At 41.8% G+C, this 24,145-nt stretch overlaps 1 protein-coding gene and 1 pseudogene across 2 annotated transcripts; both read left to right on the top strand.

Moving 5' to 3' along the window:
• Nucleotides 1–158: 158 nt before the first annotated feature.
• Nucleotides 159–23,695, top strand: golim4a (golgi integral membrane protein 4a). 2 transcript variants are annotated; one of them, XM_028961923.1, is made up of 16 exons: nt 159–710; nt 9,282–9,356; nt 10,423–10,472; nt 11,250–11,303; nt 11,858–12,008; nt 13,834–13,916; nt 14,303–14,386; nt 16,108–16,452; nt 16,856–17,077; nt 17,959–18,233; nt 18,928–18,989; nt 19,087–19,154; nt 19,832–20,032; nt 20,842–20,910; nt 21,018–21,113; nt 22,328–23,695. In XM_028961923.1, exons 1-16 carry the CDS (start codon nt 512–514, stop codon nt 22,481–22,483), a joined length of 2,190 nt encoding a protein of 729 aa, XP_028817756.1. In that variant the 5' UTR covers nt 159–511; the 3' UTR covers nt 22,484–23,695. The 2 variants fall into 2 exon arrangements, with proteins under 2 accessions (XP_028817756.1, XP_028817757.1); XM_028961924.1 differs by lacking the exon at nt 14,303–14,386.
• Nucleotides 10,784–10,932, top strand: LOC114769794 (uncharacterized; annotated as a pseudogene).
• Nucleotides 23,696–24,145: the final 450 nt, after the last annotated feature.

Here is a 24,145-nt window from a genome sequence, read left to right as displayed (position 1 = left end):
TGTTACAAACTGTGAAAGGTACTGTACGCCTAGCCACGCCCACCCGCGGCTCCGCGCCTTTCATCTGGGCCGCCATGTGATGATCGACTCCTACCGCAGCAAATGGGGAAGCCCCATTGTCAGATGTGGGCGGGGCCGAGAGGCGGGACTTCCTTGAGGGCCAGCGCATCTGGGTGACACGTAACTAAAATGAAAGGTGCCGTGTAGGCCGTGTGTGTTCTTGCTCCACATCAGAAGTTTCCTGGAGTCGCGTTCTTAGCTTCTTTTTTGTTGTTTTGCATATTTAAAACTCGGATGTAGAACTTCTCGCTCCAGGCGAACGAAAACTTCCAGACGGGGACACGGCTCTCATGTGGTCCCAACAATGCGACTTTCGTTGACATTTAACCTCGACCCGCACTGATATTTGGACTCTTTGGCTTTTCTTTTTCTCTTAAAGCACGAGACCAAGAAGTTTTAATCTGGGTTCAAAAGTTTTATTTTCTCCGCCCCCAACTGAAAGTGAACCTCGATGCAAAAAGAAATGGGCAACGGAGTGTGTTCCCGCAGGCAGAGGAAGATCTTCCAGAGCCTCCTCTTCATCACGCTGGTCTGCGGGCTTCTGTATGGAAGCATGTTCTCGTACGAAATGCACAAGCAGCTGAAGAGGACCGAGTCGATGGCGCTGAAGTACCAGCAGCACCAGGAGTCCCTGTCGGCGCAGCTCCAAGGTAAACGCCGGCAGACCCTCCACGCCGTCGACCAGAAAGCGACCAGACTCGCATCGTTTACGTTGTTCGGCCCGCACCGTCTCGTTTAAAACCCAGGCCGAAACGAATCTGGCGCGTCGCTTCATGTCAGCGCGACTACGATGGTTTCACCTTCCAGATCGCGTTCAGAAAGTGTAGCTCAGGTCTTGTTTACGACTATTGAACGGACCAAGTTACGCACAGACTGGACCTTTTGAGGAGAGTTCACCGGAGAGTAAATAGTTCCCTTGAACATGTTGCCAGATCTTGTACAGAATCACGCCGTCGCCTGCGTTGAACGAAGGCAGGAAAGGGGACTCCTGTGTGTTTGTGTGTGTGTGTGTGTGTGTGTGTGTTTTATTGCGATCAAGTGTTTAGCATAACAAACCCTTTCGTCTGAACTGATTTATTATGTTTTCTTTTTATTTCTTAGTAATATCTCTATACTTAGGTTCTTACCTGGAGTCACAGGAGCAAATTTTACAGCTTGCTTCTGATTTCACCATCTATTTTTACTTTTCAGTTCTTATTCCGTGAAGACTCGATAATGCAGTGCGCAACAGAAAGGTTTTCACCAGTTACCAAAAGAGCGAAGTCCAGACTTAATCCAACAATGTAGAATCAGCAGACCTGGCAACAGGGCTTGGAAGTTGCTGAAAGTTTTTTTTTTTTCTGTATGTCTAAAGTCGTAACAAATTGTGATAATTTGGGTGGACTGATCCCCCCCCATCCCAATCTGTTTCTGGTGCCCTGTCTATTTTCTGCTTAACATTTGGAGTTTGTGGAGCTTGTCGGCTGAGCAGAACTGGGGGTGTCGTTTTGAACATTGAAACTGGCGAAATGGAACTGTTCCCGTTAACCCCCTTCCCTCAGTTCAGCAGTGTTGTTCCTGAAAGCAAAGCCCAACTCAAGCAGCCTTGTTAACTTTATTAACTATTAATTACCCCAGGCCTACTTGTGCTGGAGCTTTATTTGTTCACAAGCAGCCGAAATACAGGTGGCACAGGTTTTCAGTTTGCTTTCCTCAAGGCGTGTGCGCTGCACACAAGACACCTGACAGCTTTTATGGCGTAAGGAAGCGCCCCTATTTTTTTAGACGAATGATAAATGTACTATTTTATTCATTCGCGTTCATGTGGTTTGTAGGGCAGGACAGATATTACATGCACAATTTTTTTTAATTTAAAGTAAATAACAGTTCATTGAAATGTATGCCCTACGACTACTTTCATGAGAATTTGTCAATCAAAATGCAGTACAGGCCAAACGTTTGGACACTTCTTCTCATTCAATGTCTTTTCATGACCATTTACATTGGTAGATTCTCACTGAAGGTATCAAAACTATGAATGAACACATGTGGAGTTACGTACTTAACAAAATTGGAGACCTGGCCTCCACAGTCCTGAACCCAATCGAGATGGTTTGGTGTGAATTGGACCAAAAGCAGTAATCAGAGCAAAGGGTGGCAATTTTGAAGAAACTCGAATATAAAACACGTTTTCAGTTATTTCACCTTTTTTTGTTAAGTACATAACTCCACATAACTCTCTTCAGTGAGAATCTACCAATGTAAATGGTCATGAAAATAAAGAAAACACATTGAATGAGAAGGTGTGTCCAAACTTTTGGCCTGTAATGTACACCTATTATGACATAATGATAGAACATAATCCACAGAATGAAATGACAATATAGAAATATTACCTAGAGTTATAGTATTTAGAATGTATCAGATACATGTTATTACAACCTCAGAAGAATAAGTTGAAGCTGGACTGAACTAATTATTGCAATATTAGCAATTGAATAGAATTTTATTTACATACAATGATTATTTTTTTTTTATTTAGTCAGTAATTAACGTCAGATTTTGAGTTACAATTGTCATTGCTCAATATTGCCTGTCCATGTCATGAGCATTAAGGAATAACTTAAATACTTTACTTTCACAGTACGGACCAGTTAAGCCTTGTCCTAAAATAAATCTTCTGTGAAGTTCTCCATTCAAAAAATGCCTTTAGTCAAAGACTAGGCTTAATCCAACAACGGGAAACTGTTTTAAACCCAAAACATTTTAAAGTGAATTTTGTAAAATCAGGCTGCATCCCAGCAGTGATGTATTCAAACGTCAAGTTTGGATCTGCTGATATGCGACCTTCCTGTCCTCCAATCCTATCACCTTCCCTGTTGAAGGACGCCTTCAGCGTTAGTAATTATTATTTTGGCACAGTGGGCACTGCCAGGGTCTCAAGTCGCATTTTCCTGATCGCTCAGCTGCTTGGTCCCATTCATGACCAAGTCAGAATCTCTCATCCGACTACTGTTGCTCAGGTGAGGAGGATTGCAGAGACTTGTGAGATGGGGACACCTGAGATGGCGCCCATATCCCCCCCCAAACAGCTCTTGTTGCCGAGACCACCACAAATGCTGCTTTCATACAGCTGCTCTTTTATTTTCTGAAGAACAAGCAGCTTCTTAAACCTGTTTTTTGAGTGCTGAAAGAAAAGCTTGGGGTCTTTCAGATGGAGTTTTTGCTTTTGGACAGTTCACTGATTTGCACAGTTAAAGTTTTGGTGGAAAGTCTGCCATGGCTTTTCTAGGGCATGTATTTAATTATAGTGTAATGTATATGTAATAAAATAATCAATATCAGTTGTTTTGCCTGTACATGCACTAATTGGCAAACATCCTTTCAGTGAAAATGTGTGATTTGAGCTTTGTTATAACCTTCTTTTATTAGCTTTCAACATTTATGTATTTTTTTTAAAGGTAAATAATTTTCAGTATTTTTTTGTGGTTATTACATTCTTATGAAATTATAAATTATAAAGTGAAGTGATTGTCACATGTGATACACAGCAGCACAGCACAAAGTGCACACAATGAAATTTGTCCTCTGCATTTAACCCATCACACTCAGTGAGCAGTGGGCAGCCATGACAGGCGCCCGGGGAGCAGTGTGTGGGGACGGTGCTTTGCTCAGTGGCACCTCAGTGGCACCTTGGCAGATCGGGACTCGAACCGGCAACTTTCCGATTACGGGGCCGCTTCCTTAACCGCTAGGCCACCACTGCCCCTGAGTCGTTATTTATTTTCACCAGTCAAGTATCAGTTAGCATTGGCCTCCTAACATTAGATATGACATTCGAGGACTTATTTTGACCGGTTCGCGAACGCTGCCCACCTTCATGGTTATTTATGCCGGCGCCTCTCCTGTCTCAGCGATGCATTGCACTGCCCTGTCCGGCCGTATTCGGACATAATCCATCAAAGCCAGGCCCTTCCAGCTGGAGGAAGGTGTCAGGGGTGGAATCAATGGCAAGAAAAATGGCACAGGGAAGAAGAATACAGACGATCGCTGCTGTTATTTACTGCTCGGGAGTTTCAGGATGAGGGTGTTTTCGTTTTTTTTTGGCTTTGACGCTGATGTAGGTTTAAAACGGTCATGATTTAAAAAAAAAAAAATACAAAGTTGCATTATGACTTGTTCTGGTTCACATCATTCAGTTGGTTCATACAGATTAAGTAGCATAAACGTTACACCATTTCCGCTTGAGGTTGAACCAAAGTTTTATATTTTAATTGATATTTAAAATGTGCGTAAATTACATTTTTACTGTTTGCGACATATCATCAGGGGTGTCTTCAGTTTTGTCCTATAAAAGTAATAATAATAAAAAAAAAGGTAAACCCAGAATCAAATGGATTGTGCGAGACTAGGCAACAAGTGCAGGGCTGGGATATTTTCAAGTTAGTTAAGAACATGGCACCATTTTAGCTATTTACACGTAGGTTGACCAAAATTCAAAAATAAATTTTCATACATATCTGAAGGCGTCAGATGAGAAGAAGAAGAAGAAGAACCCAGAATATAAATTCTGGCATAAAACCAATAGGATCAATAGTAAATTCCATCTTTGGGCGGCAACATTTACAGAGCTGCTCTCCTGTAGGTCAGAATGGGAAGCCACATGTGCTTTTTCATACTTTCATGCATCTTTTTTAAGATGTTCATGGTGCAGCATTGCTGAAAGCTGCAGTTTTGGCAGAAGTTTGGAAACATTTTTTTTACTTGCAATCTACCTATTGGTTTAAATCCAAAAACGTTCCACATGGATTGATAGGAACAATGTGCACAATCGTCTTGGTAGTGGTAGTCTTGGTAGTTCCCAAGACATCTGAAGCAGAGATCTCATTTGTGACGTCCACATACTCCTATGCACCACATCATGTGTAGCTTTGCAGCTTTTAATGCAAATCTAACCTTTCTAGAAATTTGACTGATAAGTGAAGTGATTGTCATTGTAATGTGACACAACGAAATGTGTCCTCTGCTTGTAACCATCACCCTTGGTGAGCAGTGGGCTGCCGTGACAGGCGCCCGGTGAGCAGTGTGTGGGGACGGTGCTTTGCTCAGTGGCACCTTGGCAGCTCAGGATTCGAACCGGCAATTTTCCAATTTTGGGTTCGCTTCCTTACCCGCTAGGCCACCACCACCTCAATTGCAGCACACTAATCACTTTCAGATTTTTCACTATCACAATCTCTTTCAGATGTTTGTGAATGTGTGGGATATCAAATATATTGGTTTTATTCTATAAGTTTTATTGTCACTGGAACAAGTTGCTGGAACAATGGAAAACATAATAATTTTACTTGCTCACACAATTTTACAGTAATGTATAATATATACACATTTTATGCCTTGTCAGTCCCGATAAAGGCCTTGTAATCTTAGTTTTCAGAGCCCGTTAGATACCTCCACTTTACTACTATAAAAATAACGTCCAGGTGTGCAAGTGTTACTGATGGTCAGACTTTTCCTCTTAAAGAATCCTTGTATACAGCACCAGGTATACCAGGTATACATTACCAGAATTCCTGTTGGCACACGGGTCTTCGCAGGACAGTGTGCACACAGCGATTGTTCATTTCACATTACATACATGGACCTATTTTCAGATGAAAAGGCAGATTTTTGGGGTGGTGAAACTGCTGTAGTCTTGTGGAAAAGAAGTGTTGAAATCTTATGACCAATAATTACACCAGAATTATTTATTTTTTTCTTCCTTTTTTTTAAAACACATTTTGTCTGTGCTTCTTTCCTTTCCTCTATGCAAAAAAAACCTTATTCATGTCCTGCAAGCTCCCTTTGCCTTTTCTTCCAGGGGGATTTGCAGGGTGGGTCCAGGGCCCTCTCTGGGATTGATTCCTCATGTCTGTCTGACAGGCCAGGGAATAATGTCTCCTCAGGACAGGAGAGCTGATAACTTCACTCTGGGTCATTCGCTCCATCTCTGTACATGTCTCTCTCGCGCTCTTTATTAATACCGGAGGAAACTGCTTATCGGACTCTCCTTAAACTCCTGTTTATTCTTGACCTCACATGGTAACAGACGCACACAACAGACGGGTTTTTGCTTTTGGGTTTTTTTCCCTTCCGTCCACAGTATAATTATGTTGCTTGTCACAATACTGAAATCTCAAAGTCTGTACCGATACTAAGGATGGTACCATTTTTGATACAACCGGGTAAGGAAAGCACAGGAACTTTCTAATATATATTTTTTAATAAATAAAGCAAATTTTTATAATATTTAAAAAGTCAGCACACCATATACTACATAAAGAAGTGGATGAATAAATTAATTGATAAATAGATAAATGAACGAATAAATAAATGCATGAATAAACGAACAAACGAAAGAAATGTATTTTAATGTTTTTGAGGCAGACAAAAAATAATAATTTGAGCAATTACAACTGAGATGACAATCAGAACTGGCCTGAAATGTTAGGCAGCTGACAAGTACAGCTTTGCTGTGTGCTGTGTTACCCTGCTGTGTGCACCGTGTGCTGTGCTGCTGGGTATCACAATGACAATCACTTCACTTCACTTTCAGCTCTAAAGGAAAAAAGAAAAAGCTTGAGTATAGCTACGAGCACATTCCCGCATTATCTCGCGTTCAACAAATACATTGCGGTGGCCGCGAATTGCAAATCAACTTTGGGTGGTAGTAGCCTAGTGGGTAACACACTCGCCTATGAACCAGAAGTCCCAGGTTCAAACCCCACTTACTACCATTGTGTCCCTGAGCAAGACACTTAACCCTGAGTGTCTCCGGGGGGGGGACTGTCCCTGTAACTACTGATTGTAAGTCGCTCTGGATAAGGGTGTCTGATAAATGCTGTAAATGTAAATGTCAACTTAACATTTAATAAAACCAATTTGCAACACAAGAAACAAGCAGTGAATCATATGGAACAGAGTTCGTGTTTGCCGACCGAACGATTACTGCGAAGCAGCTCGACCCGACCCGAGCCCGACTAAAATACTTAAGACAGAGCTCTTGCTTTTTGCATTTTCTAGCAAGCTTGGTGTGTGGAGCATCTTGTAAACATCGGGTGCTCCAGGTAGCCGGGTGAGGGGACCCGTTGAAAATTGCTGTAGTCTGCCATTGTATCAATACCAGTGGTATCGATGCAAGTCGATGCAAAATTTTAGTAACGATTAATATCTGAGAACTGATTTTTTTTTTTTTTGACAACCCTATAATGATGGCACACTGAGATCAGTCTTTCCTGCATAACAGCCCAAAACAGACGTTCACCCTGCCAGGATGAACTGTGTTCCTCCAAGGTCTCTCAGAAGGGCGTGTTCCATTCGGGGAACAATTACCAAATTATTTTGGTGCCAGTGTCCCGGCCCCAGTTCCACTTCACCAGAGGGTGCGTGAATGGCCTGCGTCTTTGTGCAAGAAGGCCGGACGTTGTTTGGTGGCGTGGTGATTTGTTGCTTGCTTGTGAGCTCGGTCAGCTTGTTTGCCACAGTCCCACCCCGCTTTCCCTCTCCCTTCTTTTATCCCGGTTCATTGGACAGGAAGTGCCGCCCTAAATGCCTTCTCGCAGTAAGCCACATATTTACCAGCTCAGCCTTTTAACTTTACAGAGACTGCAAAAACAAAGGCTGTGGGAGTATGGGAGGGTCCAGCTTCAATAAGGATGTGATCGGTCAATTGCATTATTTTACTCTTCTGTTTTTGTATGTATATTGAAGTAATTCTGTCTTTTGCTGTTGAGATGAATTTTTTTATATAGTGCTATTTTTATACAGTGTTTTGGATAAAGCTGAATTCCTTATGGTCTGAGGGAGGGATTCCAGATTCAATTTTGAATTTTGATTTTGACCAAATACATTTTTTTTAAATGTTGTAGCTGTGCTTTTTCCCAGCATTGTTAGTTTTCTTCTTCACTTGCTTAGATGTCATAATTTGCATAAATTGCATGGGAGACAACATTCTCATTCTTTGCCATGGATAATTTGTCCCCAGATGTTGTCATAAGGGGAAAGGTTACCTCCCCTTTCTCATGCTTTGTCTGCCCAGAGATTTTCCCACCCCTCCCTTATGAAAGGAACTCCACCGACCGTCATGGCTTGAAAATGTGCAAAGCATTACAGTTGCTCTGTGATTGGAGGTAAAAATGAGCACAAATGCGAGACTCTGAAGAAGCAGAGTGTTATTTATTTATTTATTTTTAACGCTGACACAACTTCCTGTTTGCTCCAAACAGGAAATGTTGTGCTGCTATTTCCTCTGTTTTTTGCTGCTATTACCTTCTGCTTCTATCCACTTTCTGTCGTGACAAGTGCAATTTCCCACTTGTGGGACTAATAAAGGTTTATCTTATCTTATCCTATCTTATGTAATTTCCGCGAATGCACTTCTATTGGCCGCTCTCCTCCTTGTCCCGCCTCTCTCCTCCTTATTAGCATTTAAAGTTACAGACACCAAAACGGGGCGTCCTTGGGAAATCTCATTGTGGGACTGGATCAAAGGCACTAAGGCAGAATTTCAGGTACAGTAATAGGGGACCAATAAGAATGATATAAAATAAAAAAAAAGGCAAAATAAGGGAACTTAGAGAGGGACAGCAGCCACACCGATTACTATAAAATCATTTTTTTCTATTTGGCAACATTTTGTTAATACAGTAAGTCACATACAGTACAGGCTGAAAGTTTGGACACACCTTCTCATTCAAAGTGTTTTCTTTATTTTCATGACCATTTACATTGGTAGATTCTCACTGAAGGCATCAAAACTATGAATGAACACATGTGTTGTTGATGCAGTATCCATCTATGAAATATAAAATGTTGTAGCTGTGCTTGGTGGGGTTTTAGTAGAGAAGATATATGGTGGTGGAGCTGTGGTCTCACTGAAATGTGAATTTTACTGCTAATGCTCTGCATGCAGGGGTTTTGGGTGTTGGGTCTCTCTTAATCCACTGGCTACTACATGGTAAATAAAAGACTTTTATATCAGGTTCATGCTGACACGGATAAACTAAATGTATTTATTACCCGTTAAGCCTCAGCGGTGTTCAAGGTTTTTTTTTTTCCACGTTTATGTTATTATACATGAATCATTTTATCTGTTTTATTTATTAGATATTTGTGTATTTATTTATTCATTTAATTTGATTCAGCAGAACATTGACATTGATCATGGAGCCTGAACGTTGAGTGTGTTTTGTTTCCTGTTTCAGTTGTGTATGAACATCGTTCCAGACTGGAGAAATCATTGCAGAAAGAACGACTGGACCACAAGAAATCCAAGGAAGGCATGTAATGCATTTTTTGGTGAATGTTGTGACTGCTTTGAGGAAGGAGGAGTGTCCTCAGAGACCAAAGCTGCAGTGAGACACTTCCTAACAAGTGCAGCTTTTAATGCAAAGAAGTGTCTTCAAGGCAATGCTTGGGTCAATGGTGTATTTACTTGTATTTGAAATAGTTAAAATGAACATAGAAAACTTGGAATTGACTTCCATAAATAATTTTTTATGACTAAACTGCATTCTATCAAACCCCAGAAAATAATCAAATTATGTGATGTGCAGCACCTGGCTTGGTATCACAAACTGGATAATCAACCAAGGTCAAGTACTCACATGTTTTTCATAGTGATGTATGTCAAATTTGAATTTGAACAGGAGTATACTCGAATTATGATGAGTTGTTAGTGACCTCTATTTAACGTTGCTATGTTTGTCATAGAATAGAGTTGTAATGAAACTGCTGTCTACTAATTTGTGTCTTTCTAGACATCATATCTCTATATATTAACACCTTCAGTTACTATAGCTGAGAGGCTGATGATTAATTTAATCTATGTAAGTTTTTAATTAAAGTGAAGCGATTGTCGTTATGAAACACAGCACACGGCGACACAGCAAAATGTGTCCTCTGCCTTTAACCATCACCCTTGGTGAGCAGTGGGCAGCAATGACAGACGCTCCCATGGGGAGCAGTGTGTGGGGGCGGTACTTTGCTCAGTGGCACCTCAGTGGCACCTTGCCACTAGTAGTTAGTGGCACCTTGGCAGTTCAGGATTTGAACCTGCAACTTTTTACGGGTCCACTTTTTTTATTTCTTACCCGCTAGGCAACAATTGACCTAATAGACAGTGCTGTGCTCAGAAGGAGCATTATTATGCCTCAATATTAGTTAAATTATATACACACATACATATACAGTACAGGCCAAAAGTTTGTACACGCCTTCTCATTCAATGTGTTTTCTTTATTTTCATGACCATTTACATTGGTAGATTCTCACTGAAGGCATAAAAACTATGAATGAAAACGTCAAGTTATGTTGTTACATTAATAATGTAATAATGTTTTACAGATTATTTGGTCTACAAAATGGAAGCCCAGCAGTCTTTGAACAAGGAGAAGGTAATGTTCTAAATTTTTACTCAGCCCTTAGGCCATTAGTGGGGTTGGGGTTTGTTTAATTTCAACTGAAGCCCGGGTAGGATTTCCAGAGTCACTCACCGTACTGGTTATGTGTCCAGGGGCACCGCAGTCATTTCTGTGAAGGCCTGCTTGTCTGTGTTTGTGCCATCTGCAGAATGTGAATATGATGCGTTACAATTAGAGCTAAAATGGAAGCTGAGGTGGTAAAACGGAGGCTACGTTCTGGTGATGACGAAAGCAAAGGTTGAGGTGTTTGACCATGACAAATGACGTTAAACATTTATAAAAGAATACTTACCTGGCAGGGTAGATACCGTGATCAAGAAGGCGGTTCACCCAGGGCGTGGCTCAGCCATTGCACTCCGGCTGTTCTGACCCCTGCGAATTCCGAAATGTGGGAATCTCGACTATAATTTAGTTATATGTCTTTATTGTCATTGCACTGAAGCAGGATGCTACATATACAACGAAATTGTGGGCGCTACTTAACATGGTACACAGTAGTTAGTTGCACTCTAGAGCCCTGAGTGTGTTCAGTTGCTTCGGCCATATAGCCGTTCAACAAGCTAGATGCTTTCGGATCACTGGTGGCACTCCCAGTTCTTTGTGTTTGACCATGGAGGAATTCTGGCAATGCAGAAAAACCAGACTGCCTTTGAATGCTTTATGGTGGCATGGTTCTCTAATGTCACCACTTTTCATCATCATCATCATCATCATCATCATGTTTTCTTCGTCTTATTTATGTTCAAACAGCAAGATGCCAGCGGCAGATACAATTCTCTGCATATGCAGCACCAGATGCTCAAGGTCAGTAGAAAGACAGAAAAAAAGAATAAAGATCTGGGGGGAAAATTAAGATGGCACTCCATTGGATACAAATGTGATAAGCAGTTTATAGAAGAGTACCCATATATTGAGAAAATATTGCTGTGGTCCCTTCATTTCTTCACAATTATGAGCGACATTAAATGTTCATGAAAACGTTCATGCTACTGTAGTGGCATAAACCACTAAGTAACAGAAATATTGCTTGGATATGAGCAGTAAATATTTTTTGCATGTGTTTACCCGGTCTATATCGCTCCGCTAGTGTGGGTACCTGTTCCTCTTTAAAGCAACATCTAGAAATTGCATTAACTATTCTGTGTGAAGAATGTGACTTAATTTCCTGTTGGTTTAGAGTAATATTACTCTTTTTTTAAGAGTACTCATAAATCTACAAGCCTTTTCAATGAGTACTTCAGATATGAATATAATATGACGGTGCCATCTTCACAGATTTATGTTTCTCAGTTAAATCCAAAAGTTTGTTCAAGTTTTGCTCTCTGAGGTTCTTACTTTGTGTGGACTCTGTGGCTCAGAACCAGCACGATGACCTGAAGAAGCAGTACTCTGAGCTTCAGCAGCAGCACCAGGTGCAGCAGGAGGTCCATGGTAAAACTGTGGAGGGCCACCAGCAGAGATATGAGCAGCTAGAGCAGGTCAAAGAGCAGGAGCTCTCCAAGCTCAAAGGTACACAAATGTCTCCTTCGCAGTTTGTTACTAACAATGAGTGGTGGACGAAGCACGCAAGTTGTGTGATGCACAAAGTAGGGCCGCACAGTTAATCAAATTTGAATCACAATTGTGGCTTTTTGGCTGCCACAATTAAATTAATCATCTGCTATATTTAAATAGCGGGCTCTGCTGCATATCAAATCTCTTAGTTTGCCAACCACCAGGGGGCGAATGAAAGTTTAGACTTGTGCTTTAATCTTTCATATTAAATATACAAAAATTGATTATCTCTTAAGCCAGAAAATGTTGTCAGGATGGTGTTCCTCTTCCTTGTAGTATGTGCCTTTTCTGCATAGGCTTCTTTTTTCTTCATTTGTTTGCACTTTATCATTGTACTTGGTAGTCCTTTGTCTTGGGTGAATTATATTTTATAATTTATGAGTTATTTTTATTTGAGGTTTAATTTAGAACTGAAAGCCTTGTTTGTTTAAAATAGAAAATGCAATACAATTTGTTTTACCTGAAATAATAATTGTGATTACAATATTGCTAAAAATAATCTTGATTATCATTTTGGCCATAATCGTGCATCCCTAACAAAAGGTAAAATTTTACTCCAGCACAAGTAAAAATCCTCCCTTTAAAATACCACTTGAGTTAAAGTGCAAAGTACCATGATTTATTATAGTTCTGGTGATCTATTATTAGATTTGTTAGAGAGATCTTGCTTAAATCAACTGATTTTAGATTAAATGATTGTCACTTTTGGCGTAACAATCTTTTAACAGAAGTTCTTTCATTTGTTTGACATACATTAAAATAATCAGAAGTGCGAAACATTGAAACACAGTGAATGTTTCATAAATGGGTTTAGAACAAAGTTTAGTTACAAACCTGGCCAAGTCAGATCTAGTCTAATTGGATCTGTTGACACATAGGTGACATCAGGGCACGGGGCTTGCAGTTTTTGTAGGCGACACATAGGTGACATCAGGGGGCGGGGCTTGCAGTTTAGGTATGTGTTGTGGAGGGTTACAAAAGGATGGTTACAAAATCCTTGTTGTATAGTTGTCATCTTGAAAACATATTTGTTGCTCTGCCTGTTTTTATGATCATCAGATTTTAATAGTCCCTAGCAGCAATGAAAATATTTAAAACTAGACATTAGATACAACATCCTTACTTAAACTATATGTAGGGATGATTTTACATTTACAGCATTTACCAGACGCCCTTATCCAGAGCAACTTACAATCAGTAGTTACAGGGGACAGTCCCCCCATGAGCAACTTAAATGTCTTGCTCAGGGACACAATGGTAGTAAGTGGGATTTGGTAGTAAGTGGGGTCTTCTGGTTCGTAGGCGAGTGTGTTACCCACTAGGCTACTACCACATCAGTTTCTTTGTCTGCACTTTTACACCCTGCAGCACAGAACAAGTGAAAAGCTCCATGCACACAGCCATGTGTAAATTTCACTCTTTTTGGGCAATAAATCCCGGTTTTGGGAAATACTTTAGTATTTAGTATTTACTGATACATGAAAAGACGTAAGTAGCGGGTTACATTAACTTTTTTTGCTTGTTCTGAATTCTAGCTCAGTTTTGTTTGAAGATTGTATCAGTCTTACTCATTTTTTTATTGTTCTCTTTCACTCTCACTCTTCTTAATTTTTGAAATCCATTATTTGTTCTTTTTTTTTTCAGCTGCTGTGTATTGTGTGTGTGTGTGTGTGTTTTATTCTGCTGACAGCTCGATGATGATGTTTTTGGCGAGTTATAGTTTATGATTTTGAATGCCTCCTAGGGGACTTTACTAATGAGTGTGTTGTCTGGTCTGTAGAGAGCATGTTTAACTTGCGTGAGGAGAACAAGCAGCTGAGGAGGGCGCATCAGGAGATCCACGTGCAACTGCAGGATGCTCAGGTAAATGCTAGAGGGTGGGAGGGGCTTTCTGCCGCTTTTCTGGTAGTGGTTTTCCATCAATTGTTATGTTGTGGTTATGCTATGTCATGTTTGAAGATCATTGCTTTATAATCTCTCTGTCAGTCCTTGAGGCTGGACCTGTTGCTGATACTTTCGTGTCATTTGGGCATGTGTTTTATATCTTTCTGGTGTTGGAACTGCTGTAGCATTTAAAAAACATAATTTAAAAATGCTTTCAGTTTGTAGCCAGTTAATCAATGATTTGTGTTAAACTTGTAAAACTAGAGAAGTAGCTGTTCTCATCACTGATGGTCACACATGTGACTCCTCTGAATGGCCATTCATTCTAATGTCTGTGCTCCATCTGTGACAAATCCTCCATATAGCATCAGCACATGGACTTAAAGTCGTCTCATGACAAGCTTGTACTGACGCTACGAGACCACAAGAGTGCGCTGGCAGCTGCTCAGGTCTGGACGGAGGGAGACGGGGATTGTACTCGTGTGTCGCCGTGCATGATCTCGCATTAGCTCCTCAGTGCCCCGAGCCCAACCAGCTTTGAGTGTGTGTGTGTGTGTGTTCTCTCGTTTTCCACTTTAGATTTCTTAAAATCTGCTTCCTATGTTTCCTTCCGCATCTCATGCATTGCATGATGCTCGCATGAATGAACTATTCGCCTACCTTCATCTGTCAGTAGGCGAGCCCTGCAGCTCATGGCGCCGAGTTTTAAGCAGCCCTTCCCTCAGCGACTCTGATGTGATGTCTAGAGACAGGTCTGCAGCTGCCTGCGGTGGCTCTGTAGGGGTGTTTATTAACGTAGGGCGGTGGGCGGCGTAGGGGCAGCGCACGTCCTGAGCAGTCTTCAGACAGCCAGGTGGACAAATATAATGGGGCCAGTGGAGCCAAGGCGGGGGAAGCGGAGAAATAGAATGTAAGAAATTTAGGGTGCAGTCAGGTATGAAATGAGCATGGTAATGCTGAGACGGGACTTGTGCCTGGGGATTTTTGGAGGGTCCTATGTGCGGTAAGTTAATCAGAAAGTCGGGGAGGCCTGTTTTGCATGATTTTTTTTGTTTTTTTTTTTGCATGTTTTGCTGCCTTGTCAGCTAACCCTTCCATTTGCATGTCCATAGCAGCCCATTCTACCCCCTTGCCTCACATGTTGCTCTGACTATTTACTTAGATTTAGATTTATTATACTTAATACTTCAAACTAATGTAACTGACTGGATTCATAGTGGTAGTAGCCTAGTGTGTAACACACTCACCTATGAACCAGATGACCACAATTTCACAGGTTCAAACCCCACTTACTACCATTGTGTCCCTGAGCAAGACACTTAACCCAGAGTGTCCCTGTAACTTCAAATTTTAAGTCGCTCTGGATAAGGGCATCTGATAAATGCCATAAATGTTTTAATCATTAAGGGCATCTGATAAATGCCAGGATTTAATCAGTTTGTCTATGTCTGAAACGTTAATTGGTTCATTCATTCACAAACTAGTCACTGTATGTAGGGTTCTCGAGAGAATGAAGGGTTCTCTCACTAGAGAATGGGAATAGAAAGCTCTTAACATTTAATATTCTATCCATCTGCATGAGCAAGATAGGGACATTTTTTCACTACTTGAATGAGTGGACAGTGTGGGTTTTCCATTACACTTCCATTAAACCAGTTACTTTTGTTTGAAGTATTTTGGATGTTTCCTTGAAATGCAATTTTAAATGAACAATGTTCATTTGCTTCAGTTTATTTGCTTTTTAAAAAGGGTGTGGACCCAAACGTCTGGCCTATAGTCTATATAAACAGTTTGTAGTATTAGTAACGCTTCCATTTAGTGAAAAAAGATCCATTAGGTATTTGTGTCACACCGTCTCAAGTTATAATGGGTGCGCTGTACCAGTGTTCGAAATAAATAAGTCTGCCTCAGGACCATCATGTTAGATTAGAATATGTAAAATGTGTACTTTATGTCATTAGTTATTTGGGATTTAAGGGCCTGTACTCTCATTTTACTTATTAAATCAGTAAATGATTCTGCAAATATCCCATTTTAGAAGAATTTGTTATTGATGAAGGCTGGTACAGAATGCCCATAGTCAACTGTCAGTCCTTTAATACATGTGCTCTACAGACAGTAAAGCATGACTGCACCCTCCATTTTCTGACAGTCCACTGTGCTACTCTAGATGCAGGTGGACGAGTATAAACAGCTGAGAGAGTCTCTGAATAAGATGCCCATCCAACAACAGCCCCAACAACCTGCTGAGCCTCAGCCAGTTGATGTGCAGGCAGCAACGCAGGAACCGAAACAGCATGACACCCAGATGCAGGAGGTGGAGCGCCATGCAGAAGAGCCTGGCGTACATCTGCAAGAGCATCAGGCCCATGTGGAGGAACCTGAGGCCCATGTGGAGGAACCTGAGGCCCATGTGGAGGAACCTGAGGCCAATGGAGAGGAACCTGAGGCCAATGGAGAGGAACCTGAGGCCAACGGAGAAGAGCCTGAGGTCCAGGACAACACCCAGTCTAGGGTACGCCACATCATTCTTGTCTGTTGAGGTTTTCAAACTTCAAATGTATTTCCAAATTTTTGCTTTGACAACTGGAATTCTGTGTTGAATTCCTCTTCCTCCGTTGTCAATGTGGTCTCACGTTGAGGTGAAGAACTTGCTCCATCAGTGTCGTGGTCAAATCTTATCTGGCCAGCGGTGCATCATTTGGCCACTGGTCACTGATGCTGCATGGGATTTCCCACAGAATTTAACCATACATCCAGTGAGGTGTGTGTACCTAATAAATAGGCCAGGAAGTGTAAAAGTTCAAATAGGGCAGTTGGATCTATATCTGTGGGGGTTAGTAGCCTAGTGGGTAAGACACACACCTGTGAACCAGAAGCTGTAAATGTAAATACATCTATGTCTGCTTATATTCTAGTTAAATGAACAGGAGCAACAAGAAGGGGCAGACGAAGAGCTGGGTGGTACACAAGAGGAGGAGAGGAGGAAGGAGCTGGCAGAGGAGGAGATGGAGCAGGCTGGCCAGCCTGAGATTCTGGAAGAAGACCTTGACCAGCAGCTGGAGGTTCAGCAGGTTGACGAGCATCAACAGGAAGTGCTGGAGGAAAATGCAGCAAATCAGGATGAGGAGCCTGAACTGGTCAGAAGCCCTTCCCACTATTCTCTTGCCAAACTGAGTATCAGGTTTTCGATAAATCAGATATCCGTTTTACTCCCACGTCACTTTCTAAACAGGAGCTGGGACCAGCAGATTTCTCTGTTCTTTTTTATCAGACAATAAGTTCTTTTTAAAAAAATAGTTTGCATTGTGAGAACTTCTTGGTATTGCAGTGAAGGAGACCCTATCAGGAGACATATTGAAGGAGCAGGTCTGAGCAGACCAGGAGCTTTTATTATATCTGTAAAAGTTCTCAGTCATCCAGGTCATGGATTTCGCCCGTCCATTACATGGGGCTTTCTCAAGTCTGACCGACTTGTCGGAGAAGCAGGTTTATAAAAACCCTGGAATCCTGGGGGTCGTAATTGGTGGTCACCTGTGGGTTGTCCTTCTCCCTGGCTTTCATGTATCTTAATGAGACCACCTGAGCCAGAGTGTGAACGACTTTGAAACCGCCTGTTGAAAGAACTGCATTGTACGTGGGTGATAGATTATGTCTAAAGCTACCTCCACTGTTTAATGAGGGTCGTTCAATCTTGCAGTAAGCTGCTTCTCTCACACCTCGTCTGAACCATTCATTTGATTAACTGCATTTGGACCTACAATCAGAAGGTTGCCACTGAGCAAAGCGGAATCCCCACACACTGCTCCCCGGGCACCTGTCATGGCTGCCCACTGCTCACATTGGGGGATGGTTAAAAGCAGAGGACACATTTCGTTGTGCCACCATGTGCTGTGCTGCAGTGTTTCACAATCACTTCACTTTCACTTAATTTCACTTTGCATCATTTTTTCTTTACTGTTCCCCAGTAAAGGATTAAATAGCCCTTTTGTAGGAAGTTTATGTGTGTGTGCACCACCAGGACTCGGTAGAGGCTGCTGGGCAGCCTGAGGAACAGGTCCGGCCAGTGGATCATGTGAAGTCCCCCTATGAGCAGCAGCAGGAGGAGCAGCGCCTGGCCACCCACCTGGAGGACGAGCGCAGGCAGCTGCAGCAACGTCAGGAGAACCTCCAGCAGCTACAGCAGGAGCAGCGACGCAAGCACGAGGAGAAGCTGAGGCTGGAACAGGAGCAGGAGGAGCAACAGCACCAGGAGGCCGACCGGAAGGAACAGCTCCTCAGGGAAGAGCAGCTCAGGTCAGTCTCAGAAGTGGGAGGAACAAATAGGAATAAAAAAAGGCAGCTTTTAAAATCCTGAAAGTGATTTGGATGATTTGGATTCAAATCAATGTATGATTCCAAGGACATGGAAGCAATGTGAGGTGCAACTGCATGTCAATCTTGCTTTTTTTACACGTTTGAAGAACATAATAAATGAAACATGTGCCGATCCAAAACGTATATTTACAGCTAGTAACACGTAACACTTCCACAGCTTCAGCTTACCACATTAACATCCTTCATAATCTGTAGATGGGGCAGACAGAAGACAGAGTAGAGAGATACAATGCAAGCCTATATACAGGGGCACAATTAGGTCATTAGTATTGAGGAACATTGATGCCCTGTTGCAAAGGGTCCAACGTGGCATTGCCAGATGCTCCATTTGTCTGGCCGTTGTCAGGACGTAAGCATCTCTACAGAGACTGTTGCTTTGTGGTGAAGGTTTCTTCAGATCACAGTCCTCGAGGGCCAGCTGCTACAGCCCATAACACCCTTTTGTTACCTCCAACACCCTTTTTGTTACCACCCTTTTGATACCTGTAAAATCTGAATAACCCTGGAGCAGTACGTCTACAGTCTGAATCTTACCATGTAAAGCTTTGCAGTTAAATGTTGGTATTGACATTAAAATGTGACCTCATACCCCCCCCCCTCATTTATGTCCCAGGAAAAAGTCGGAGTATGAGGATCTAGATGCAGCACAGATTGACCCACAGATTCAGGAAGAAAGTGAGAATCACTTGAAGTTATTGTTTTTGTAGGATACTTCAGTCTCAACCATTGTCTGGGCTTCACTTGCATGTCTTTCTCCGTTCTCTGCTTCTAGGAGTGAATGGAGAGCTAGAGGAAGAAGAGGTGAAACAGGACGAAGATCAGCAAGATCGACAAGAGGAGGTGGGCGGATGTGTGGCTGTCTCAGGGGTCTGGTGGGATTGACGGGCAGCTCGCTGTCACAGACAGGCTATTTAAAACCTAGTCGCTGAATTGCTGCCGGATGAGGCAATAAATGGCAAGAGTTTCATGGATTTATAGCTTGTTATTCTTTTTTTTTCTTTACTTGACTATCATGAACAGCTCTAAACAGTCCACTCATAGCGTAACCCCCTCTAAACTACCCGTTTTTCACTATGACACCTGCAATGGTATCGTGGCCATCTTTTTCATTATGATATTTTACATAATCCATAAAGTCTGTTTTTGATATTACTCTTCTCTGAAAACCCCACAATTATCTTTATGAAGTTATGTTTGCTCTCATGCCACCTGGCTTAAAGGGTTAAAACGTCCGAGTGTGTCAGTTTTGGAATCTAACCCTCAAATGATTGTTAACATGACTAAAATTCCAATGAACTTAAAGGTGGTTTATTAAAAAAAATTCATTAATTAGTTTGTCAAGGAGCCAGGATAGTTAGCATATCAGTCAGAGTGCATTCTCACAGCACTCCATCACATGGCCTAATCAGCTGAAAGGGCGCTTTATCGTTCGGTTGTTACTTTAATATTTAAATCCGTGCTGAAAAACCACTCAGCTGCATTTCAAAGGTGCAACTATCTCTTCCCTGACCATTCAGAGGCATGTGGAAGCAGACGTGGACCCTGAAGATGACCCCAACAACCAGGGGGAGGATGAGTTTGAGGAGGCGGAGGACGAGCAGCAGCAGCAGAAACAGCACCCACAAGAGGAAGACGAGGTCCAGGAAGGGCAGGACAAGCAGCAAAATCCTGAAGCCGCACAGAACCATCAACCCGCTCCAGCAGATGAACAAATAGTGGTGAGCGTAGAAGTGATTAAAATGAAAGATGCTTTAAAAGGCATGTCATGTGGACCACAAGGTCTGACATGGACACATAGGATATCGTAATCAGATTCCAAATCAAGTATGTTACATTCTGACAATTGGTGTTTTGTTTAATTATACAATATTAAATCAAGATGTGTGGATATATACCAATTGTAAAGATAATAATTTTATAATCTCAAGACAACACACTATGCATCAAGTATAATAGGCAATCATTGTATTGATCAAAATTAGAATATCATATACTATGTTACGTCATGATGGTGTTATGCGTAGATGGGACGTAACATGAGAGGTGTAAAATAAATGGGAAAATGAATAAATGACTCAGAGAAGGGTGTATGAAATAAAAGCATCTTTATTTAAAGTAAGTCAATAATCAATAAGAAAAGTAAAACAAAAACTCCAGTTCCAAACCACAAAGCTCAAACCTCTGGTCTGGGTGGAGTCACTCACAGGGCGGAGTCGCCCCTAGGAAAGGGAATGAGAAACATCTACTTCCCATCCAGGCTTAACTCCACAAACATCCACAAGTCATGGGACGTAACATACTATTAGATCAAATAATTTACAATGCAAGGTATCCATCATATGTACAGTACACACAATCATAACCGTAGTGATTATGGTCCTCAACACTGGGACCATGTGTGTTTGATTTCAAGCATATGTGGGTGGTGTTGTATCCAGATGTTTGAGGGGACATGAAGATGTTTGCTGCACACAGCTCCTCAGACTTAAAGGTGCTCACCACTCATCTTTACTGTACATCTTAACAGATGGCTGGAAACGTTGACCAGCAGGAGGACAACATAGACGAGCAGTACCATGAGGAGGGAGATGATGAGGTAAGGAGATAGTTAGAATTGTGCATGCACACACACACACACACACACACACACACACACACACAGTGCCTGTTTCATGAATCATGAGACACTCTACCCCTCTCCAGACTCAGGACGGCTTGGCCGCAGAGCAAAAAGAGGAGAACGAAATAGAGGTGGGAGAGGAGGAGGGCGACACCTACAACGAGGAGAATGCTGAGCAGGTACTGCACTGCCGGGGAACAGGAAATCACAGTCTCATACAGGATTAAAGGCTCTTCTTTTATTCATTTCCCTCGAAACTTGAAAGCATGAAAGACAATTTCACTGGAAATTTTTTTTTTTTTTTTTTAAAGGTGCCATTCGTGAATTATACTTTAATTAACAATGTCTTGCTGAGCAGTCAGACAGCCACACAGCAAGCAGCATCTCAGAAACAGACTTTATAGTCATTTAATAGCTCTGTGTGTGTGCATGTGTGTGTGTGTGTAGTACAACAAAGGAGCCACAGAAACTACATGAAAGGAGGCATTTTGATCAATAATAAAAGCTTTTAATTTACCCCATGGCCACGAATATTATCCAGACTTTTCTACCTTGAATTAATTCAGGCAAGGGAGAACAATAACAATTTTAGCTTGGGCCTCTTTAAAGATTCGCCACAACAATAAGGACCCTTTCCGATCTCCTCGTCCTTCCCTTCGCTGATAAACTTTTGGAGGCCTTCACGCGGTGCCTTGCCGCACGGCCGGCGCTCGGGGGTATTCTTGCGTTTGCTCGCTGCTCAGGTAATGGGAGCCTCTTTTTAATGCAGCTGTCAGGAGTGTTGGGGATCGATTGCAGTGTCTTCCTGGCTCTCTGGTTACAGGCCCTGCTTTTCTCTGTCTGCATTCAAGCCATCAGGGCTAAACACTGTTGAACACGCTCATTGTTCCAGAACACTTCTTCATACACGGCCCCACAATCCTTTTTCCAGAGGGTTCTTTGTGCCCGTCCACAAATCGTATTACAGTAAATCTCTTATCTACAGGATCTGTATAAGGGTGTGCAGTAAGGGTGTTGTTCTGTACGGCAACCGTCAAAAATACTGCTTAGGTCAGAACCCACAATGCAATGTGCACCTAATAATAAAATACAAAATATTACAGGTCCTGTTGATAATTTTTTAGTGTATTTTTTCATAATTTTGACAAGCACATCATTTTAGAAGTTTAGTTTCATTTAAGTTTAGATCATTTTAGTAGCCAGTCAAGTTCTAATTCCTAACCTACAGGCCATTTTGGGCCCACCCTGCTGCACTTTATTAAGAGGAAACGAATTAGAAAAGTATTGGCAAGTGCCTGTATGTTATATAATTTCTTTGTATATTATACATTTATTTTAGTACCTCTTCAGGACCTTACATGAAAATGTAAAACTTCTATATGTGTTTCCTTAGGCTGAATTAAAAGCTCAAGTTGCTTCTGAGAAGGAGGCAAAGGAGCCACAACAAGACAAAGCAGCCAACGAGGAAGAAAACTACGAAGAAGAGGAGGAAGGGGACTTGGATGAGGGTGACAAGGACAAACAGGCCAATCAGAGAGCCGAGATGTGAGCCAACTTCCCTCCTCTTTTTGACCTCCCAAGGGCCTTTCGTTGCTTCGTTGTCGGAGAACCTGGAAAAGAAAAACAAAGAAACACGGTTCTGCTGAGAACACTGAGATCCTTCCGGAATGATAGGATCCACTGGACACGGATTCCTCTCCGTCTGGGGTTAGAACTATGATCTATGCAGCTGCAGACCAACAGACCAGAGGAACATGTCTTTCTTCCAGATGTTTGTCTGTTAGCACTGTTCAGAGAGCCATACGTGCTACTCTGGAGTGAAATACTACTCTACTCACAGTTCATGAAAGGCCAGCTGTTCAAATCATCCTCAAAACAACACAGAAAAAAAAGATTTTTTTAGGGCATTTGAAAAAAGCCTATTTATGCACTCTTCTGCTGGATGGCATGATCCTTCACCAACAACCGCTGAATAACCGAATCTCGTCACTGGGCGGCCTTGTGAATGCAAGTGCCATTGTACACTTCTGTATGCGTGTGTTTCCTCCTTCCTCTGCCGTTCTACAGTTTAACAGAATATATCACGAGTAACGCGACGCTACAAGAAGACGTGCCGAGTGTTGAGGACCAGGAGACCCTACTCAAGAGCGGCCATGAATTTCAAATGAATGTAAGGAGTCATCGAGGTTAAAGCAGTTGGTTTGGCTTTTTAAACGATGTGGGTACATGATTGTTACATTTAGTTTTTTTACTGTTTTTTTTTTTTTTTATGCGTTTATCAATCTGCTTTTTTCGGGTGGGTGTTTTTGTACAAGATGTCCCGCTGTCTGCTGCTGCATCGCGCACCTCCATAAGCGTTCTTAAGACAGTGATTTACACCTCGGCCTCCCTCACTTGGTTGCCTCTTTGCCATGTTTTTGTGCTTTTGTTACACGTATTGTTACTAATCGCTGGTGTGATGTAGGGACCGTGTGAGAATATTGAAGTCATTGGAGAAAACACTAAACGAATCGACACATTCCACACATCTTTCATTATGCATTATATTCTAGGGAAAGGATAAATGTTTTTTATTTCTCGTAAATGTTGCCTATATAAATATATATATATATGTTTGTATGTATGTGTGTATAAATTTTTAATGGACTGAGCGTATTGAAACGGGGGAATACTTTTGATGTGAGAATGTATGTTAGTTAAAGTGTGTACGACATCTTTTTGATGATGCGCATTGAATAAAAATGTTTTTTTTTTTGCCTTATTCTCCCTGTGGTCTTCTTCTCTTGGCCCCAGACTTGAAGAATATCTAATCACACTTGTTCTAATCCACTTGTTTCTGGGGCGAGGAATCAAATTTCGACACTCATTATCCCTGGGCGGTATGAAACAGAATCTATTTATTTTCCACTTTTAAAAAATTCCACTCTGTAAAAAAAAAAAGAAAAAGAAATGATGGCTGAATGAATTGAGCACGTCCGTAGTAACCATGGAATAAAGTGCGATCCTGTCTCCATGGAGACGGCCAGGCGGTCGATGTTAAAGGTTGCCGTGGGGCAGTGGGTGGGCGACCGGGTTGTCTCTCCTCCTGGGGTTTTTAAATCCTTTCTGAAAGGCCCGGGACGTAAATCTAGACGGCGGTGGGGATAAACGAATCTTACGCCTCCGCTGTCACTTTACATGCTTTAATTTCCTCCACGTCCCTTGACCTCCA

Source organism: Denticeps clupeoides, chromosome 19 (genome assembly GCF_900700375.1).
Source record: "Denticeps clupeoides chromosome 19, fDenClu1.1, whole genome shotgun sequence".
NCBI classification, from domain to species: Eukaryota; Metazoa; Chordata; class Actinopteri; order Clupeiformes; family Denticipitidae; genus Denticeps; species Denticeps clupeoides.
The sequence above is the reverse complement of the archived record's forward strand: the minus strand, read 5'-3'. Positions and strand labels throughout refer to the sequence as shown.

Excerpts from the sequence above, each read along its gene's own strand:
- golim4a (XM_028961923.1), top strand. The coding sequence starts at position 512 with ATGCAAAAAGAAATGGGCAACGGAGTGTGTTCCCGCAGGCAGAGGAAG. Across the intron at positions 10,473-11,249 it reads AGTCTTTGAACAAGGAGAAG|CAAGATGCCAGCGGCAGATA; the intron begins GTAATGTTCTAA and ends ATGTTCAAACAG. Across the intron at positions 18,990-19,086 it reads CCCACAGATTCAGGAAGAAA|GAGTGAATGGAGAGCTAGAG; the intron begins GTGAGAATCACT and ends CTCTGCTTCTAG.